General features: G+C 36.1%; 1 protein-coding gene across 7 annotated transcripts in view; it reads left to right on the top strand.

Moving 5' to 3' along the window:
* Positions 1-12,148, top strand: part of ATP7A (ATPase copper transporting alpha) — a 147,905-nt gene that overhangs the window by 18,412 nt on the left and 117,345 nt on the right. For 3 of the 7 annotated variants that reach the window (XM_067022988.1, XM_067022990.1, XM_067022987.1), the window contains exon 2: positions 5,993-6,093. The exons of the other annotated variants lie outside the window; for them this stretch is intronic. In XM_067022988.1, the coding sequence (XP_066879089.1) occupies positions 6,070-6,093 (24 nt within the window). In that variant the 5' untranslated portion in view covers positions 5,993-6,069. The remainder of the gene's footprint in view (positions 1-5,992; positions 6,094-12,148) is intronic. 7 annotated transcript variants of the gene reach the window in all.

The raw sequence follows: 12,148 nt of genomic DNA, 5'->3' as shown, positions 1-12,148 counted from the left end.
GAAACAACCCAGTTATTTCAATTGATGGATAAACAGATTGTTGTATATCCACACTGTGGATGGAATATTACTTTATGACAAAAAAGGAACTACCTGTTGATTCATGCAATAACATAGGTGAATCTTAAAATACATTTAGCTAAGTGAAAGAAGCCAGACTTAAAAAGGCTACATAAGGTATGATTCCATTTATATGACAATCTAAAAAAGCAAAACTATAGGAAGGGAAGGAGATCAGTGGGTGCCAGGGTTTGGGAGTGTAGGGAAGTGTTCGTTTATAAAGGAGCAGCACGAGGGAAGTTTGGAAGTAATGGGATGGTTCTCTCTCCCTCCCAACCCCGCCCTTTCTTGCCAGCTCTCACCAAATTAATAGACATGCTGTTGGTTAGTGTTAATATTTGTTATGATCTGTCAGCTTTCACAGGCAGAAATAAAGGGAATTATCCTTTTAAGACCTATATTATCAACTTGGTAGCATATAAAGTGCAATTCAATTAATGAAAGTAAATGTAACTTTATTAACTCTTGTATCATGTGGAAAGTCATAGAAATGCCCTTTTTAGTTAAAAATGGGGAATCATATATTAACAAAACAAAACAAACAAAAAAACCTTTTCACTTTACTGGAATTTGCTGGTCATACCAGAAGAAGTTTTACTACTGCTAGGTCATTCAGTAGACAGTTTGTGCAAGTTAATGATAAATTTTCTGAGCATAATATCTACTTGAGCTTCTTGGACTCTTACAGAAAAGCATTTATCTTACACTCTAGGCAGCTGAAGATGAAAGGTGCTAAAAAGAGATAAATACTTTTCTTTCAAAAGTATCCTGAAATTTTAAATGTTATAGAGAACAAGATTTTAACACACATTTTCAGAAGGCTCATTCAGTTTTAGTGCCTCTTTTTCTAATAAACTTAAATCTTCTCATAAACATCAGGTATCATATGACCCTTGTGAAACAGCTTGCTAGAACTAGACGTATCCTAGGATTCTAACAGGATTGGATTAACCAAAGTGGAATTTGAACTTTTTTGAGGAATATACATGGGCAGCAGGCTGAATTGTCTAATTCCTAGGATTTATGGGTTTGATTCCACATGAGTTGCCAGTCACTCTCTTTCAGTAAACAACATATTCACTTTAGAAAACTTCATAAAGTACAGCAAAACATCATAACACTGTCAGAATTACTACTCTCCAAGATAACTTTATATAGTCTTCCAAACTTTTTCCTATGCAAACATACACACTTTAGTCTGTCTGTGTCTCCTTCGAAAACAAAAGACTTTTTCAGTATATTATTGACTGTCTTTGTATGTCAGAAATTTTAAATTTCATAGGTGTATAGTATTCCATCGAATACATGGGTCATCATTTATTTTACCAATCCTTTTTTTTTTTTTGCGGTACACGGGCCTCTCACTGCTGTGGCCTCTCCTGTTGTGGAGCATAGGCTTCGGATGTGAAGGCTCAGCGGCCATGGCTCACAGGCCCAGCCACTCCGTGGCATGTGGGATCTTCCCAGACCAGGGCATGAACCTGTGTCCCCTGCATTGGCAGGCGGACTCTCAACCACTGTGCCACCAGGGAAGCCCCCAATCCTCATTTTTTGAGTCATTTAACTTGTATCCACTTTTTTTGTGATGAATATTCTTTTGTTTATATCTTTGATTGTCTCTCCATTTATTTCCTTACAATATTTTCCTGAAAGCAGTACTGCCAGGTCAGGGAGTGGTAGTTGTTTTAAGCTTATTTTTTTTATAGCAAAAGTAATATATATGTTCATAGTAATAAAAAGTCACAAGGTACAAAAATTACAATGCTCAGAATCCCAGCCTCTCCTCAGAGAAAGTATTAGCACTTTGTTGTGTATTCTTCTAGAAATTTTCAGTGTATTTTCAAGCCTATGTAATACCTATCTCTTTTTTTTCTCTTTACACACATGGGATTATACTATACATATACTATTTTGCACCTTGCAATTTTCATTGAACATATCTTCTACATCTTGTATGAAGAAATATAGACCTACCTCATTTTATAAAATGGTTATATGATGTTTCATTGTGTGGATATGCTATGGTTTATTTAATTAGTTCCCTTTTGATTAGCATTTAGGTTGTTTTCAGTTCTGTGCTATAATAAACAGTGCTTCAGTGAATATCCTTGTATATGTATCTTTATGAGCCTGTCTTCTAGATAAAATTCCTAGAAGTGGAATTGCTAGATCAAAGGGCCTGTACATTCTAAATTTTGGTAAATAGTGCAAAACTGCCCTCCAGAAAAGTTGTACACATTTATACTTTCACTAACAGCATATAAAAGTGTTTAGTACTTTTAGAGACTTTTGATATATACTAACAAATTGTCCTCCAGAAAAATATCATTTCATGCTTTCACTAGCAGTGTAGGAGAAGTGTCAGTCTAAACAATATACAACAGATATTGTTAAGATTCTTTTTAAGCTTTGTCAGTCTGTTATGTGATTGACATAAACTTTTATGTTTATGTCCCATGACTAGTGAGACTTTTTTGACCATTTCTATTTCTTTGTGAGTTGCCTGTTTATTGCCATTGTGCATTTTTCTTTGGGGTGTTCACCTTTTTATTACAGATATGGAAGAGGCCTTTGCCTGTCATATATATTGCTAGTCCTCTTTTACACTTTTCAAAATCTTTTATGTTTGTATTTTTTCCCTATACAGAAGCTTTTGATTTTTTATGTATCATGCTTAGAAAGGACTTCTCTGTCCCAAAATTATACTCATTATTGTTTATGCTTTCTTCCAGTACCTTTTATACTTTATATATATATATATATATTTTTTTATTTATTTAAATTAATTAATTAGTTTAGTTTCATTTTTGGCTGCATTGGGTCTTTGTTGCTGTGCATGGGCCTTCTCTAGCTGTGGCGAGCAGACGCCACTCTTCGTTGCGGAGCATGGGCTCTAGGCGTGCAGGCTTCGATAGTTGTGGCATGTGGGCTCAGTAGTTGTGGCTTGTGGGCTCCAGGGCACTGGCTCAGTAGTTACGGTGCATGGGCTCAGCCGCGGGGGATCTTCCCAGACCAGAGATTGAACCCGTGTCCCCTGCACTGGCAGGCGATTCTTAACCACTGTGCCACCAGGGAAGTCCCCATACATTATACTTAAATCCTTAATTCATATAGAATTTGTTTTAGTTTAAGTATATTATACAGGGAAATAACATTATTTTTTTTTCAAAATGAGTAACTGGTTGTCCCAAAGCCATTTGTTAAGTGAACCACTGTTTACTCACCTACTTGAAATGCTGTCACTATTTTATGTATAGTGACATAGAGTTGTGTATATATAGACACCCTCCTTACCACTCTTTCAAAATTTGTGTGTCCTCAAATATTTATTTTTCATGTGAACCTTAGGATCATTGTGTCAGGTTCTCCCTACCTCAAAATTCCACCGACTCTATTAAATTTATAGACTAATTTGGGTAGAATTAACCTCATTTAACAATATCTTCCTACACATTTCTTATTAAGTTTATTACTGAGTATTTAACATTTTTTCTTCAGGGAGATGTAGAGTACTATATGAATGGGATGCTTTACCATTCTATTTTCTAGTTGACTACTGTCAGTGTATAAGCAATTGATTTTTTTTTTTTTTTTTTTGTGGTACGCGGGCCTCTCACTGTTGTGGCCTCTCCCGTTGTGGAGCATAGGCTCCGGATGCACAGGCTCAGTGGCCATGGCTCACGGGCCTATCCGCTCCACAGCATGTGGGATCTTCCTGGACCAGGGCATGAACCCGTATCCCCTGCATCGGCAGGCAGACTCTCAACCACTGAGCCACCAGGGAAGCCCTAAGCAATTGATTTTGATATATTTAACTGCCAGTCTTATTAAACTCACTAATACCTGTCTGTAGTATCTCAACCTTAATAAACTCTGTAGTTAGAGTGGAATTTCAGGAAAGCAAACATATCACCTAAAACACATAAATTTTCTATAAAATGTATAAATTTATATAAACATCTGCTTATTTTACTTGCTTTTTTCATTAGATCCAAATAACAACTCTATGATATAGGTTAAGTAGCTATTCATTCCCATATCATTTAGGACTATGTTTATCAATGTATATAGTCTCTGTCTTTACTGCATTAGAATCTTCAGAGGTATTTGTTTAAAATGCAGATTCTGGGCTTCCCTGGTGGTACAGTGGTTGAGTGTGCGCCTGCAGAGGAGACACGGGTTCATGCCCCAGTCCGGGAAGATCCCACATGCCACGGAGTGGCTGGGCCCGTGAGCCATGGCCGCTGAGCCTGTGCATCCGGAGCCTGTGCTCCGCAACGGGAGAGGCCACAACAGTGAGAGGCCCGCGTACTGTAAAAAAAAAAAAAAATTCAGATTCTTTGATACCATTTCTCTCCTAATGAATAAGATCTTTGGGTGTAGAGCTTGCAAATCCAGAATTTAAAAATTCTCCCCTAGATAATTCTTAAGTACATTGAGGTGTGGGAACCATGGGAGCAAAAACTGTGGCTCTGGGCTTTCCTGGTGGCACAGTGGTTGAGAGTACACCTGCCGATGCAGGGGACACGGGTTCGTGCCCCGGTCTGGGAAGATACCACATGCCGAGGAGTGGCTGGGCCCGTGAGCCGTGGCCGCTGAGCCTGCGTGTCCGGAGTCTGTGCTCCGCAATGAGAAAGGCCACAGCAGTGAGAGGCCCACGTACCGCAAAAAAAACCCCAAAACTGTGGCTCTGAGAGCAATTAAATGACTTCCCCAAATTCATGTAGGTGATTTATTCTTGGCTACAGGTTTCCTGACTCCAGGTCTAGTGTTCACCACATGTCTGTGTGTTCTGTCTGTGTGATTCTTAAAATAATAATAGTTTTCATTTGTATCCTTATGATATAATTCAGGAATAAGTTATTTTCACTTCTTTCCAGTTGTGTTAAAAGTTCTGTTGACTGGACATGAGAACTAGAATCACATGCTCTCTAATCTAAATATAAAATATCTCTATATTAGATACCTTAAAGGTTATGAGAATATTAGAATAAATTACTATATTCCTTTGCTTATTAATTAAGTATATTGCACTAAGATAATTTGTTTCTCTGGGAAAAACGTCAACCTATAAGTCTCAGGATGGAAATGATGTGACAGGGTAGAGATCCAGTCTTTCAGCCTTTTGAGTAGAAAGAATGGTCAGAAAAGTGATTTAGCAGTTTTACCATTTTTAGGCAGGTTGAAATGACTGTAATGTTTTAATTATCATGGCAGTATAACCTCTAAAGTTATTTTGCCCAAGGCAGATTTATTGGTGTTATATGTTGTTGTTGAGCCTAAAAAAAGAGATTCTCTCAAAATCAAACTACCATATTATCTCCTAATGTCGAAATTTTCATTTAATATGCAATCCTCTGTAACTGCTCATTCATAGGGTTTTATAAGTAATTTATATGCGTCTCATTTCTAATTTGATAGACTTTCTATGCTACTAGGTTTGAAGAAAACTTAATTCATTTTGCTTATGGAAAGTTTACAAATTCCTTTGTCCCAAATCCGTCCCTAAAGTCAGATTATTAGAACATGCTGTACGTTTTCCTTGTTATCCCAAAGATCCTCAACCAGTTTGGGAACTAGTTTGTTCCTATTTTTCTGAGAGTATGTATAATTTCCTGATCACAGTTGGATTTTTCTAGTCTTTTAAAACTGATTATAGTGAGATTTATTGTTGTTGTTGCTGTTTATTTTAAACTCTCCTTCTGTGATTGAAGAAACCTATATCTCAGTTTTTCTTTTTTGCTTCTCTTTCTAATTTAAGATTAAAGAATTATATTCTGTTCTTTATTTTCATTCCCAGCACTAAAAGAATTCCTTTTCCCACGCTTCTCTATCAGCCCTCTTGTACTCCTCTTTTCCTCACTTCCTTTATTTTGTGCAATCTCCTTTTTCTTCATCACCCTTACTTAACCTTTGCTTGTCTTTAAAACAGGAACTGTATGTGACCTGCTTCCTCTTGTGTTTGGAAAAAAGCTATCTGCAGATGTCTAAGGCTCTGGAAAAAAATAGATGCATCCAGTTCAAGCAAAGAGAGTATGTTTGGCCAATTGTAGCTTTTTCTTTATTATTTTTTTCTGAATACTAAAGTAATACATGCTTATTTTAATGAAATTATAATAATACAGAAGGATATAAAGTAAAAAAAGAGAAAGTCATCCCCTCAAAGGGTAATCACTTTTAATGGTTTGTCTCTTTCTAGACCTTTTTCTCTTCATGCATGTGCTTCCATGTCAGTATATACAGATTTAGCTTATTCTGTTTAACTGCTATGTAGTCTTCTATAGTATGAATGCATCATAATTTATCTATTTCTTTATTGATGAATGTTTAGAGAGTCTCCAAGTTTTAACTCTTTTAAGTATGCTTACCCTATACCTTTAAACATCTGTGTAAACATTTTCATAGGTTACAGTCTTTTAAGTAAAATTGGTGGGTTAAGGGTTATATATACACGTGATATCTTGATAGACATTGCAGAATTCCCCTCCAAACAAAGGCCATAGTGATTTACACTTGATTGGCAGGATGGTAAAATATTTTTCTGCATCCTTGACCATATTGAATAGATACATTGGTCTTTTAAGTTTTTGCCACCATGATAAGCAAAACCATGATGTCACTCTTTTAGTTTATATCTAATTTGTATTCGCCAAATTTGTATTTTTAGCTAGTTTAGTTAAACATCTTTTCATTTAACAACTAAATTGTATGTTAAATTAAAAAGGTTGTAAGCATACACTATAATCGTTCAGCAAGAAAAAAATGTGCATATTAGAAGAAAGCATGCAATCTTTATTCCCTCTTTTCTTGCATATGCTTGGAATAAAGTAATGAATGTATGAATTTTGTATGAATTGGTCATCTTTTTAGGTGTATATAAAGAAATCCCAACTTATAGATTTCAGCATGTGTTGGGCTAATAAACCAAGTGTCTCTTTCCTAGGCTGCTCTCTCACCTGTTATCTCCCTGAACAGGCCACCTCTCAAGTCTGTCAGTGAGAATGACTTAGCTTTGGGGATAATTATGTTCTTCCTGATAGTGGGCTAAGTTTTTTGACTTTATAAATCTTTTTTAACCTGACTGATTAGCTCACTACTATTTAACATCAACCTGCCATAAGAACTCTTTATTTATTTTGTGCTTATAGGCCAAAGTCCCTGTAGGCATAAGCACTAAATTGATCAGAATTACACAATAAATCACAGAGCCATTTGGAAGCAGAAGTGTAATTTGCCAAATTATCTCAGTAGGTCAACACTGAAATGATAAGTTGTGAGTCACTAGGATATTTTATCTTCAATGAAACTTCAAAAACTGGGCAGATTCTTCTCTCTCCAGTGATTACAGTACAACACTGCCTTCACATGAGTGATTTTTTTTTTGCTGACCTTTATTAAGACTTCTATTAAGATGCTATATTGTTATATTTCTAAGGCTACAAATTATATTTTTTCAAAAGAACAGATATAGATTTAATTCTGACGTTTACTGTCCATCAAGAGGTGTGATTTAAAATAACCTTACAGGTATAGTAAGATGAACTGCAGTTAAGAGTCTTTTTTTCTTAAAGTTTTATTGAGGTATCATTGACGTACAACATTGTATAAGTTTAAGGTAGACAGCATAATGAGCTGACTTACATATATTGCAAAATGATTACTACAATAAGTTTAATTAACATCCATCACCTCTTATAGATACTAGAAAAAAAGAAAAAAGTTTTTTCCTTGTGATGAGAACTTTTAGGATTTACTCTTAGCAACTTTCAAATATATCATACAGCAGTGTTAACTATAGTCATCATATTGTACATTGCATCCTTAGTACTTATTTATCTTATAACTGGAAGTTGAACATTTTGACTACCTTCATTCAATTTCCCTACCCCTTAACCCCTGCCTCTGGTAACCACAACTCTGATCTCTTTTTCTGAGTTTTTTTTTTTTTAAGATTCCACCTACGGTACTTGTTTTCCTCTGTCTGACTTATTTCACTTAGCATAATGCCCCCAAGGTCCATTCATGCTGTCACAAATGACAGGATTTCCTTCTTTTTAATGGCTGAATAGTATTCCGTTGTATATATGTGTGTGTGTGTATGTATACATCTCACATTTTCTTTATCCATTTATCTGTTGATAGACACTTAGGTTGTTTCCATGACGTGGCTATTAAAAATGATGCTGCAATGAACATGGAAGTGCAGATCTCTCTTTGACATAGTGATTTCATTTCCTCTGGATATATACCCAGAAGTGCAATTGCTAGATCATATGGTAATTCTATTTTTAATTTTTTGAGGAACTTCCATACTGTTTTCCATAGTGGCTGTACCAGTTTACATTCTCACCAGCAATGCACAAGGGTTTCCTTTTCTCTACATCCTTGCCAAGATTTATTATCTCTTGTACTCTTGTAACCTCAAGATATGTTGATGGGTAGTTCCAACCCCCATATGTTCATATATGTTAAAGCTTTTATCCTTCAGATTTTGCATTTCAATCATAGACATATTTGTCAAAAAAGATGAAGTAATCACTTATACTTGCATGTATTGATAAGAGAATAGTTTTGATTTATAAATCCCAGAAGACATGGGTTTTTTCTTCCCACATCCTCTAGTTTAATGCCTGTGTAGAGTAAAAATTAAGTAAATGGCTGAGTGAATCAGCTTTATTATAAAAGCATAAATATTAGCTATTAAAATTTGTCAGCATGTTTCAAGAACTTTCAAAGTGCTTTTTTTTCCTTTAGAATATCCTCCCACCCACACACAAACACAGAAAAATGGTCAAATAATCATTACACAAGAGAAGAAAAATGAGTGGTTGAGAAATGTATGAAAAGATCATCAACCTCATTTAATAATCTAAGAAACACATAATGAGTAAAATATTTTTACCTGCCATATTGCTAAACATTAAAAAGAATATTTGGTTATACAATTATCTGTTTGAGTCCTTGCTTTCTATTCTTTTGGGTATATACTTAGAAGTAGAATTGCTGGATCATACAGTAATTCTATATTTAACTTTTTGGGGAACTGCCAAACTTTTCCACAGTGAGTGCACCATTTTACATTCCTACCAACAAGTGTTCCAATTTCTCCACGTCTTCACCAATGCTTGTTATTTTTCGTGTTTTATTTATTTATTTATTTTTATTATAGTCATCCTCAATAGATATGATGTGGTATCTCCTTGGGGTTTTGATTTACATTTCCCTAAAGGCTAGTGACGTTGAAATCTTTTCATGTATTTGTTGGCCCTGTATTTTCTTTGGAAAAATGTCTGTTCAAGTCCTTTGCCCATTTTTCAACTAGATTTTTTGTTGTTGAGTTGTACCATTTGTTTCTATATTCCAGATATTCAGTCTCTTATCAGATAAATATTTTGTAAATATTTCTCTCATTCTGTGGGTTGTCTTTTCACTCTCTTGATAGTGTCCTTTGATGCATAAAAGTTTTTCATTTTGATGAAGTCCAGTTTACCTATTTTTCCTTTTGTTATTTGTGCTTTTGCTGTCATATCCAAGAAATGATTGCCAAATCCAATGTCATGGAACTTTTCTACTGTGTTTTCTCTTAAGAGTTTTATAGTTTTTGCTCTTAAGTTTAGGTCTCTCAGTCCATCTTTAGTTAATTTTAGTGTATGATGTAAGTGACTTTATTCTTATGCATGTACATATCCAGTTTTCCCAGCACATTTGTTGAAGAGACTGTCCTTTCTCCATTGAGTGGTCTTGACACCCTTGTTGGAGATCATTTGACCTTATATGGGAGGGTTTATTTCTGGGCTTCTATTCTATTCCATTGTTCTGTATGTCCATCTTTATGCCAGTACCACACTGTTATTTTTTTAAATTTAATTTTATTAATTTTTTATATAGTAGGTTATTATTAGTTATCCATTTTACACATATTAGTGTATATATGTCAATCCCAATCTCCCAATTCATCACACACACACACACCCCACCACTCGCTTTCCCCTGGTGTCTGTATGTTTGTTCTCTACAACTGTGTCACAATTTCTGCCCTGCAAACTGGTTCATCTGTACCATTTTTCTAGGTTCCACTTATATGCGTTAATATATGATATTTGTTTTTCTCTTTCTGACTTACTTAACTATGTATAACAGTCTTTAGATTCATCCACGTCTCTACAAATGATCCAATTTCATTCCTTTTTATGGCTGAGTAATATTCCCTTGTATATATGTACCACATCTTCTTTATCCATTCATCTGTCGATGGGCATTTAGGTTAGTTCCATGACGTGGCTATTGTAAATAGTGCTGCAGTGAACACTGGGGTGCATGTGTCTTTTTGAATTATGGTTTTCTCTGCGTATATGGCCAGTAGTGGGATTGCTGGGTCATATGGTCATTCTATTTTTAGTTTTTTAAGGAACCTCCATACTGTTCTCCATAGTGGCTGTATCAATTTACACTCCCACCAACAATGCAAGGGGGTTCCCTTTTCTCCACACCCTCTCCAGCATTTGTTGTTTGTAGATTTTCTGATGATACCCATTCTAACTGGTGTGATGTGATACCTCATTGTAGTTTTGATTTGCATTTCTCTAATAATTAGTGATGTTGAGCAGCTTTTCATGTGCTTCTTGGCCATCTGTATGTCTTCCTTGGAGAAATGTGTATTTAGGTCTTCTGCCCATTTTTGGATTTTTTTTTTTTTTTTTTTTTTTGCGGTACGCAGGCCTCTCACTGTTGTGGCCTCTCCCTTTGCAGAGCACAGGCTCCGGACGCGCAGGCTCAGCGGCCATGGCTCACGGGCCCAGCTGCTCCGTGGCATGTGGGATCTTCCTGGACCGGGGCACGAACCTATGTCCCCTGCATCGGCAGGCGGATTCTCAACCACTGCGCCACCAGGGAAGCCCTGTTTGTTTTTTTAATATTGAGCTGCATGAGGTGTTTATATATTTTGTCAATTAATCCTTTGTCAGTTGATTCATTTGCAAATATTTTCTCCCATTCTGAGGGTTGTCTTTTCATCTTCTTTGTAGTTTCCTTTGCTTTGTGAAAGCTTTTAAGTTTCATTAGGTCCCATTTGTTTATTTCTGTTTTTATTTCCATTACTCTAGGAGGTGGATCAAAAAAGAACTTGCTGTGATTTATGTCAAAGAGTGTTCTTCTGGGGCTTCCTTGGTGGCGCAGTGGTTAAGAATCCGCCTGCCAATGTGGGGACCACGGGTTCGTGCCCCAGTCCGGGAAGATCCCACATGCTGCGGAGCGGCTGGGCCCATGAGCCGTGGCCGCTGAGCCTATGCCTCCGGAGCCTGTGCTCTGCAACGGGGAGAGGCCACAACAGTGAGAGGCCCACACACTGCAAAAAAAAAAAAAAAAAAAAAAAAAGAGTGTTCTTCCTATGTTTTCCTCTAAGACTTTTATAGTGTCCGGTCTCATTTAGGTCTCTAATCCATTTTGAGTTTATTTTTGTGTATGGTGTTAGGGAGTGTTCTAATTTCATTCTTTTACATGTAGCTGTCCAGTTTTCCCAGCACCACTTATTGAAGAGACTGTCTTTTCTCCACTGTATATCCTTGCTTCCTTTATCATAGATTAGTTGACTATAGGTGTGTGGGTTTATCTCTGGGCTTTCTATCCTGTTCCATTAATCTATATTTCTGGTTTTGTGCCACTACCATATTGTCTAGATTACTGTAGCTTTGTAGTATTGTTTGAAGTCAGGGAGTCTGATTCCTCCTGCTGCATTTTTTTCCCGCAAGACTGCTTTGGCTATTCAGGGTCTTTTGTGTTTTCATACAAATTTAAAAATTTTTTGTTCTAGTTCTGTAAAAAATGCCATTGATAATTTGATAGGGATTGCATTGAATCTGTAGATTGCTTTGGGTAGTAGAGTCATTTTCACAATATTGATTCTTCCAATCCAAGAACATAGTGTATCTCTCCATCAGTTTGTATTGTCTTTAATTACTTTCATGAGTGTCTTATAGTTTTCTGCATACAGGTATTTTGTCTCCCTAGGTAGGTTTATTCCTAGGTATTTTATTCTTTGTGTTGCAGTGGTAAACGGGAATGTTTCCTTAATTTCTCTTTAAGATTTTTC

This window comes from Kogia breviceps, chromosome X, assembly GCF_026419965.1.
Source record: "Kogia breviceps isolate mKogBre1 chromosome X, mKogBre1 haplotype 1, whole genome shotgun sequence".
NCBI lineage: Eukaryota > Metazoa > Chordata > Mammalia > Artiodactyla > Physeteridae > Kogia > Kogia breviceps.
The sequence above is the reverse complement of the archived record's forward strand: the minus strand, read 5'-3'. Positions and strand labels throughout refer to the sequence as shown.